The following is a 9967-nucleotide window of genomic DNA, read 5'->3' as shown; positions in this document are numbered from 1 at the left end:
GCCAAAAATGTAATGAGTTTGATCTATCAAAAATGTTTTTAGTTCCAGCCACAGCATTTGGGTTCCAGTTGTCAGGCATAATTTGAAAAATAAATCAATTTGCCAACTTATGTTACAATGAATGATCTGATGCTTGTAAGTCCCGGCTCGGGCGTTTATCCAAAAAGCATTTTGAACCCTTGTAGTAGTAAAAGTAGAATCGAATTTCATTGCAGTAAAAGCACATGCATGTATTCAGCTAAAATGTACCTGTTTTTTTGTTACATGTATGCATTTTGCTTTGTATGTAAATTGACGTCAATTAATTCAACTGAAGTGCGTTGCACAATTGCACTTTTTCAACGACGTAATGCCTCTTTACTTTGATCTCTTTCTCAACAGTCTCTTTTTTAAGGACCTACAGTCGCATGTTTCTCGTGTTATAATATTTAGTTGGTTAACTTTGTGACACCGCCGGGGCTTAAACGTCATTTTTTTGTGAAAAACTGCTTGGAAGGAGGTTCCAGAGGCACCCAATGAAACCATTAAGCGGACACAAAAATAAGTGCTAAAAATGAGATCAAATCACAGAGTATACGAGAGTAGATATCTGTTTTGCTTAAACAGTCAATATTGAAGTGCAATATCTCTTAACGTCGACATGCTTTTTTTCAGTTTCCAAGTACATATTTGCATTTCTTTTGGTCAACTGTACATAGTTGTAGCATTTAGCCGTCACGGCTTACATGGATCAATGGTCTCGTATCATTTGATTTCAAAACACTCTTACTGAAATACTAATATTCGAGACCGAAATACATACATACAAGTCCATCTCAAAAACTGCCAAATGAGTCAATATTTTTTTCGGTAATCAGGCAACAAAACTATAGTTTGATTAGAACAGTTTCATTTGCATCAAATCTTTGTTAATAATCACCGTCATGTCATGCCCTTGTATTTAATTTGTATGGTATGTTACTTTTGACGTGGTTTCTAGTAATAATATCTAATGCGAGCATCTAAGAAGGTCCTGAAGACTTTACAAATATGTACTTACAATTGATTGCAGACAAATTGACTGCTGTTCTTACAGAAGAGCACTACTCAACCAACAACTTACTATGATTATACGTTTTAAAGACTTGAAAAAAAGTAAAACAAAAACAAACCTTAAGGTCAAGGCTTCACAGACTGGAATCACTCCAGAGAAACTGTCCGCAGACGGTATTCTTGTGAGTCTTGCTCTGTGATTGCCGTGTCATTGGATGTGATTATTTGGTTACAGTCAAGTGATTCCATGAAGCTCGGCGGTTACCTTGGCTTTGGTCTCATCAAGTGTGGTGTGTTCGCCATTTGGCATCCAGTCAAACGCATCCAATCTTATCTATCTTTGTCTCATCCCGAAAAAGACGCGGGATTCAGTTGTCCAAACGCGGACATAGATTGATATTAACGTAAATATCACGAGCAATGATTGAGAACAATAACGTATTTGACCCTTTGGCTCCCATCGAGGATGATGTGGAGGAACATGCCGAGCCATCCGATTTGGACGACAACTATAAAGCTTTGGGTAAGCCGCCATTCCTAATCAAAAGAAGAGGTAAAACATGTCTGTCCGTGGCGAAGGTTTAGTTTCTTAGAAAACCAGCCAGTCAAAGAAACTGTTGATTGAAATGGGTTCATATCGACCATTGCTATCCGCTAATAGGAAATGAGGAGATGACCCATGATTGCTTGGGCGAAGGCAACTCCCATCTGTATTAAACACTAGTAACATTGGAACCAATTTCTGGTTTCCAGTTGGTTTCGTCTCGGATGATTTGATATTTTTAGAGAACCTATCTACGTAGCAGCCTGCCGTTGCAAGTTTGTTGGGCATGCAAACTCATAAGAAAGCCTCTGTGTCGATCCAAATTCACTAATTCTGAAAAAACGTGAGCGGGGTGGTACAATATACTAAAATAAATAAAAATATCTGAATCTCGTTCGAATTGCTAGCATCATGCCCAAAGTAACTCTTTGATACGGGCAAAAATTAACATGTTTCAGACATAAAACTGGCTTTTTCAGTCTTGCATGGACCATCAAAAGCATTCCCCAGGCTAGACCAACAAGGGCATCTGGATCTTGGTAAGATTCAAGCCCATTATATGAAGGGCACAACATAGGGTTGAATTATTTATTTGACGAGGGATGACAATGCCACAATCTCTCATTCAGATTGTGGAAACGGGCAAGGTGAATGTCTCAGGTCAGGCTTACATTCCAAAAATATCAGGATCACAGTAAGGAATAATGGAAATGCGATAAGTATAACGTAGAGTTATGAAAAACAAATGGCATTATTGAGAATGAAATTACAACTACTGAATGAAGCACCACCTCATTTTTACTTAGATCCCTCCTCTACCTTCGTTTGGTTTTGGTTAGTGGAATGGCATCATTTTAAAATCAGATTTGTACCATGTCCGAGGCAGCGAATAATACATTTTCGAATCATGGTGGAAAAAGCCAAGGGAGTTGGAAAAATGATGCCTTGAACGCCGACAGAAATGAAATCAATAATACGAAGAATCATGAAGACGCCGCTTTACCGAGTATTTTGTCAATATCGGCCTATTCAATTTCTTTTCTTTTTTTTGCCAAGAAGAAGAATATGGATGGATCTAATAAATCATTCGTTGCGTGCAACTTCAAATGAGAACAATAATTTGCAATTACCTCAGAAGTTCAAAGATAATTCATGCATGAAAAAAGCCCCTCGATGTCTGCAGCTACCAATCCCATCACATTTTCGCCAATTTTCAGCTTAGAAACTCGGAACCATTAGGTTACATTCTCTGTACATGTACGCTCCTAAAAGAAGAGTAAGACATCAAAACAAGAGCATTGTACAATAAGTCTTCACGTCCCGAGGGATTGACCTTTGTTGGGTTGACAAGTTGAGAGGGTCTAAAAATAGCATTTTATCTGTGCGAAAACAGCCGACCGCAAAATTAGACCAACTTTTAACTTCAAATAGAAATCGAACAACCGGGTAACAGATCATGAACTTATTCAATGGACCAAAAACAACGAGTGACAAAGTGTACGTAGAGACTCTTTCGATCAGCAGAATTTGATGTTTCAAAAATTGCTTCATAGATCTCATGAAATGAAGCGGATGTTGGATGTGGTAGAGACTATTATAGGGTGCTGCGAAAGTAATGGACCATCTCTAGTTTTCAGATGTCTTAGCTTGCTCACATGTGCATTGATGTAGTAATTGAAAAGATTTTGATAGCACGCCCAAAAAAGTACTTTTTAAAGTCAGTTTTCTCAAGAGAAAATTGGTCAAAAATCGTGTCTAAGGCAGTAGATTACATAGATGAAGCTTCTGCTCATAGTTCTCTAGGATGTTGTGCATCAAAATGAGATGGGACGAGCTTTTGGCCCTAGAAATTGGTTGATAATCATAAATGTTAAGGTACAAAAGTTTCCTTTTGTTTCAAATTCTGGACCTCTTGAAGAAAGCAACTACCTACAAGCTTCTTGGCTCAAAATTCAGTTGTGCAAAAGCAGTAAAATCAGGGGTAATCGATCTTCTAGTTGAACAAAATATGTTCCACATTGAAATGCGAAAATTTCCTTAATCCAGATCAGTTCATCAAACTTTTCATTAATTTTGATCCACCTTAGAGAGATCAATGATAGCGATTGGATTTCCACCTCTCATTGTTACTATTGAAGTGATAAAGGTGAAATGAAATGACCAACTTCCTGTTACAGCTAAAACTATTTTCAATGAGACTCCTGCCAAATCAGAGGGGCTTCTTGACATTTTGAGGCATCGGATTTTGGATGAAGAAAAGTGGAACGTTCCCACAAGTAACCGATACCTGTTAAAAATGTTGAGAGCGGGAAACTACGACGTTGAAGGGGCTCTTCAAGTCATCCGCGAATACTACACTCACTTCCAGTTGCGGCCAAATTACTTTCGATTTTGCACAAAGGAAAATATCGACAAGGTCCTGGGTAAGATAGATATCAAATCGTAACGAACGGATCGTCAAGTTCAAGAAGTACATGAATCTATAAGCAAAACATTGACCCACAGGTGTGCCGATTCAGACAGTGTTGCCGCACAGAGATCGTCATCAAAGAAGGATCCTTATTCTTCGCACGGAGCATTGGGATCCAGCCACTTTGACGTAAGTGGATTTAAGTGTACACTTTATTGTGAGCTTTTAAGATATAGACAAGGGAGAGTAAAATGGCTGTTATTTTTTGAAGTTCGAAGTAAGAAGGAATGAATAATGAAACAGAAGGTTGTCTGAAGGTAGAACAAAGGTTATTGGACGTTTTTGTGTCAAAAGCTGGCGCATTTGGTTAGCAAACAAAAAGAAAAAGTCGAAGACGGGAAAAAATGTCTCAGTGGTATCAATACATGAGCAAATTTGGACGTGAATTTGACCGTTGTTGTTCCAAGATTCAACATTTGCGAACGCTTCTCAAACCCTCTCAAAGGTTTCTTGTTGCTTTCACAATGGCACAAGTCAGATATTATTTGGAGACCCAGGAGGACCCAATGATTAGTTGGCGAAACCCCCAAGGCTTGGGTAGTGTAGAAGTATCAGTTTTAGTTTGTACTAAAAGAAGCTAGATTGCCAATTAAAAAAAAAAACCCTGGAACTTAAACAGGCTGCAACGGATGCAAAAACGTAGCTTATTCGGAAATTGTGTTCCGACAAGTTCCCAAATCTAAGAGTCTTCCCCTAAATTTGGTCAACCTGAAGAGACTGCTGGCAAATTGCATGAAGTTACTAATGCCCAAATGAAGCTTTTCATGAATATCAGGTTCGAGTGGTCATGCAAAGTAGTCTTCACAATACATGAAAGAAGGCAAGCAAGGCATGGCTTGCTGCCTGTGCAAGGTGTTTTATTCTACCCGTAACTTCAGTTCTACGCCATGCAGCTTCGCGCTTTGTGCTTTGTTGGGACAAATCCTCGCTAGCTCGCCCTAGTGTCAAACATTAGAACTTGATCGCGACGTATGCCAATGGAAAGAACTGGTTTTGTCGAAAAGGATAGCCTTGAAAGAACTTTATCTTCAATGTTAGCTGAATTTCACTCTCTTGCTCCATTGATGTCTAGTTCGGTCGCAATAAATAGATGTAAAAAATTGCCATTTCATCATTCGAAATTTAATTTCCTACAAAAAATTAGCTATCCTGAGTTGTTTTGTGCCGGCTATATGCTTTGTGAGCTGATGTCACTGGAGCCCAAGAACCAGATCGCAGGAGTCACATGTGTGGTTGACCTGACCGGCTACTCCTTTGCTCATATGCATAGCTTCACGTGGGACGGGATCAAATCCAGCATCGCTTTGTTGCAGGTAAGTTTTGGTAAATAATCTAACATTAAAAACCTTTAAGACAACCAAGAAATGACGTTTGTCACACAACCTCTGATCTTTTTGAAAGCAACTTTTTTTGACAAAAGCCTCTCAGCATCTGGGGGCTGACTAGACCAATTGAGATTTCAATGGATGTGAGATTTGGAAATAAACATTACTCTAAACCTATTTTGAAATGGCACCTCAACAACAAGGGGAATGGGATTTCAAGTAAAGCTTCAATGCTTGTCCCCTTTGGCCTCTCTCTAAAGGTGGGTGGGTTTAGAGATTATAAATATTCCAATTAGGAATTTTCGTAGAATACCAATCGGTCGCCAGATAGCAGGGACAAAAAAGTGAAGCAGAGCGCCCTCTATGCCCAGATTATTCTTTTGCAGCATAACCCTCAAAGTCAAAATGTTTTGACTCAAGGGTGATAAGATTTTACCCGTTTATAAATATTCATCTTTGGGTTTTCTCCCACCAGAACTCATTTCCCTTGTGGATGCGGGCCGTTCATTTCGTGAATGTGCCTCTCCTTTTCCGGGCCACATTTCACTTGATCAGTCCCATGTTGAGCGATGAGATGAAGGAGTGCATCTTCATGCACTACAGCTTGGAGGACCTCTATGACCACTTGGACCCAGCCATCCTACCCACTGAATTGGGAGGAACAAACGGACCCTTGGATAATGAAAACTGCAAGAAGCTCCTATTCCAAATGCTGGATTACTTTCAACGAGCCCAAACTTACTCGATCAAATCTAATGCCGAACCTCAAGAATCTTAAGATATGTACAGTTTGCGTCATTTGTAAATGCTCATTCCACCTTACCCATTTGGAGGTCGAATAGAATATTGACCACGTCGTGGCCAGCGTTGATGGACTGGGCGATGATCTCCCGTTCCAACAGATTTCCGCAATTGGTGTCCCTCTGAACTAAAAGACAAAGAATTAGAAACATATCAGATGAAGATTGAAACGACCTCAATGCACAGCAATGAACTCATTGCGTAAGGGAATACCAAGGTCATTTATCCTTTATCGAAGGCTTGATGAAAGTCAATTCAGCGCCCATCCATGTCTTCAAACAGGCTACTACCTGTGCAAAAAATGGACCACAGCCATCACCAAAACACAATCAGTTCTTTAAAACTTCATACTATTGTCACGGTCACAATTATGAAAGAAGGTATGGGAATTCCCAGATCTAAATATTAGATTAAAATGTGAAATAGAGTCTCACATTCGTTGGTTGAACGTCTCCTCTTGCTGCTTCATCCTCGCGCTTCCAAAGGTCCAATCCATGCAAGCAAAAGATCCCCCTTCAGGATCGCAGTAGTAGCCGTAGCTCTCACCAGAGGGGCACATGACCACGTCGTAACCGTTGGAGGTGGATCGACAATTGGGATTGAAGCAAGCGCCACACCCATTGGCGTAATTATCCAACTCACTGTGGTAGAAGTTGCAATCTTGGCCGTTGGACGAACCCTTGGCCAAAACCAGCCTTGATCATTTCGCAAAAGCAATGAGATTTCAAATGAGGTTTGAAGGAGGTTGGCACATTTTTGTTATTTTTTTTCGGACTTCCTTTTCCCTACTGGGATTGGAATCCCAGCAGCTCAAGACGAGAAATGTATTCATTTTACTTAACTTTTATATTTTATATCATCATATATCATATATGTATGTATCATTCGATCGACCAACGAATTAGAGTTGGCTGATCTGGCTGACCCTTGAATATAAGGTTTATCGGGAATTTTAGTCAAAAACTTGTCCAAGCCTGACTTGAATCCTGCTACTGGAACAACGCCTTTACTTATGATAAATTTAAAGGTAAAGATCTCTTTCTTGAAATGTTATGGCATACAATTGACTCCCTTCTGGAACCTAGCGTAATTGTTCTGGTCACATTTGTTCGCTAAATAATTTTGGTATTGGTTTGGATCAAACCTGTTGTAACAAGTACAGCTCAACTGCAGCTCCGTTTTTTATGACTTTCCCAAACATAAAATAGGGATTGTAATTGATCATTAAAATCGTTGGTAGAGCAAATATAGTGTAAAGTTGTAGCAATTAGACGCATCATAATCTTTAATTTTAGAGGAACTAGGCATTAAATTGCTGGTAGTTAGTTATTGAAGCTTGTTAGAACCCAAACCGAAAAAGGTAAAATTGCCAAAAACTTCTACTACTTACGATTTGATTTTGCATCTGATCATGGTGCACAGAAGAAAGTAAAAAAGGAAACAAGGAAAACGACCATAAGAAGTAACTAAATGAAGATCCAAATGGCAAAACACTAAAAATGTTCGAAAATGTGAAAACCAGTAAGAAAAAATAGTTTAAAAATAGGGAGAAATTTATTCGATCGAAAATGGCTAAATAATCAAATGTTTTTAAAATGTTTGGGAAGCGGGGACGCGAGAGCGCAGAGAAGTGGAGAGCCGGTTGTTTGATGGAAAGATGATAGATTGTATTTGTTCTTGTTTATGCAAGAGTGACAGATGATAGTGATATGATGGAACGTTATTTTCCTTCTCACAAAACCTAGTCGTTATAGATTATGACTAGCTACCACTCTACAATGCTCTTTTGCCAAGTTCGAACTTTTTTCCGAGTTCTAGTAATCACGCTGATTCAAAGGCACCATCAAAAGTCACCACATGAGTTGATGTCTGAGCCAGTACTGGCAAATAACCGTGCATTTTCGCGAATCTTGCGAGTGCAATTGTTTTGGGCATTTCCAATAGGGACATTCTGGAATCGCAGACTTGGGTTGGCGTAAAGGTTCAACTTTGATTGATGGTTGGGATGCCAGTAACTGCAATGATGGACAATCATGCGATTCAACAATTTTGCTCTCAATGGTGCTTACTCCTTGATGAAAGTGAAAGATATGAGAGAGTGAACTTGCGCCATTGCCGTACGGTGGCCAGTGCCAGGAATCAGATATCCGAATGCGTAATTAGTGGGAGGATAGGGATAAATTTCGCGATCATGGTAGCATCCCAAGTTATGACCAATCTCGTGGCTTAAGGTATAAGTGGCAATGGCGCAATCACTCTTGGACACCCCAAAGGGTACAGGAAACGGGGCTAAAACGATGAATTAGGCCTTACCTTGGATCGGCTTTCACCCTCCATCCTGTTTAAGAGGTTACTGCTGATCATTTCCAGTCAATATGGTCCAATTTTCACGTATATTGTTGTTTACAATCCAAAATGATTGACCTTGGAATTCCAGGATCGTGTAGTAGTTGGCCCCTTTTTCGCTCTGTAGTTAATTAAACATGTCTGATTCACTTTCAAGGAGTGCTTGGATGTTTCTGGCAACCACTCACATCAAAAATATTTTGGAACTTTAAACGAATTCTTGTCACTTGTAATTTTTATTGGAACAAGTCAAATATCATGGTATCCCTCGTTCACCTCAACTTAACTTGGACAGCTGAAAAACTTGAATAATAGGAAAAAAATCCTGGTAGACAGGAATTCCTCCAATTACTGCCTCAAACTGGCCATGTTCCTCCCTATTATTTCGAATTTCTATGGCGAGGTAATTTGCCTGGCTTGGAGAGCGTGACCATGATTTTTTCAATTTCTGGTCGGGAGGTTGAGTTCAGTCGTTTCTAAAATTTCCGTTTTATTATCAGGGTACATTTGGCGGCGTCAAATATGTCCAGTGTAACGTCGTCCATGGGTGGAAACATTTAACTGAAACGAAAGGAACAAGCCTGGGGCCAGGCTGACCTTCAGAGGTGTCAGAGTTACCTTGATCTCGTAAAGGTGCAATCATGTCGCCCACATTCAAGCAGATTGTTGGGAGATTGAAACGAAATTCCGAATGCCTCATCATTGCGTTGCAATTTCGGATACATTTTGTTGCGCTTTCGAGATGCTAAACAAGGGCAATCAATAGAAGAGGTGATTTGCTCTGTTAATGTCCGAATCTTCTTTTGACATGTTACGTGTGTTATGCCCCAAAAACATGTCTTTACTATTCGATATATTATGCAATCATAAGAAATTGAAATAAAACAAGAATAGCAAACGTTTCATCGGAATAATTCAACTTACCTGAAGCGAGATTTCGAGAATGTCATTGCCCCTTGCCAACCAGCACCTGTTGAGCTATTCTATTCTATTTACTTGGTTTTCTATGGTCACATGCCATTGAAAATGCAAATTGACAACCCTAATCAGAACCTCCCGTGATTATTTATTTGGTTCCCATGAGTAGTGAAAACACACAACTGAAGCGGATGGAGCAAGTTGCTGTTCAGGCTGACATCCAGAGATATCGTAGTTACCTCGATTGCGGATGTGTACTTGCTTTATTGACTCATATGAGAAGCAACTGTCTGATGATGTCAGTACAAATTTTGAGTGGTCACAGGGGTATTTTTCAAAGCAAAGGAAGTACTAAAGAAACCCTGATACAAAGCGCAGTATTGGACAACAAACTTTCCTAAGGTTTCAAAACTTTTGTGAACCTAGAAAATTCTAAAGGAAGAAAATTATGTCCAAGCACAATGTTTTCTTCGTATTCCTTCTATCTTTAAACCCTTTTCACATTAGACAAAACAATGGTTGCAACGTTTG

At 39.5% G+C, this 9967-nt stretch overlaps 1 protein-coding gene and 1 long non-coding RNA gene across 3 annotated transcripts; one reads left to right on the top strand and one right to left on the bottom strand.

The window, feature by feature from the left end:
• Nucleotides 1-1172: 1172 nt before the first annotated feature.
• Nucleotides 1173-6620, top strand: LOC131881770 (alpha-tocopherol transfer protein-like). Its single transcript, XM_059228726.1, has 5 exons — nt 1173-1555; nt 3754-3999; nt 4082-4175; nt 5191-5359; nt 5847-6620. The coding sequence occupies exons 1-5, from the start codon at nt 1453-1455 to the stop codon at nt 6147-6149; spliced, it is 915 nt and encodes a 304-aa protein (XP_059084709.1). The 5' UTR covers nt 1173-1452; the 3' UTR covers nt 6150-6620.
• Nucleotides 6621-7640: 1020 nt separating this feature from the next.
• LOC131881774 (uncharacterized) lies at nt 7641-9593 on the bottom strand. 2 transcript variants are annotated; one of them, XR_009373396.1, is made up of 4 exons: nt 9443-9593; nt 9137-9263; nt 8486-8639; nt 7641-8187 (listed from the first exon to the last, which is right to left on the bottom strand). It is a non-coding gene; the product is annotated as an uncharacterized LOC131881774 (long non-coding RNA). The 2 variants fall into 2 exon arrangements; XR_009373395.1 differs by having other exon boundaries at nt 8486-9263.
• Between the last annotated feature and the right edge of the window lie 374 nt (nt 9594-9967).

This window comes from Tigriopus californicus, chromosome 6 (assembly GCF_007210705.1).
Source record: "Tigriopus californicus strain San Diego chromosome 6, Tcal_SD_v2.1, whole genome shotgun sequence".
Classification (NCBI taxonomy): Eukaryota; Metazoa; Arthropoda; class Copepoda; order Harpacticoida; family Harpacticidae; genus Tigriopus; species Tigriopus californicus.
Note: the sequence above shows the minus strand (reverse complement) of the source record. Positions and strands in the feature narration are given on the sequence as shown.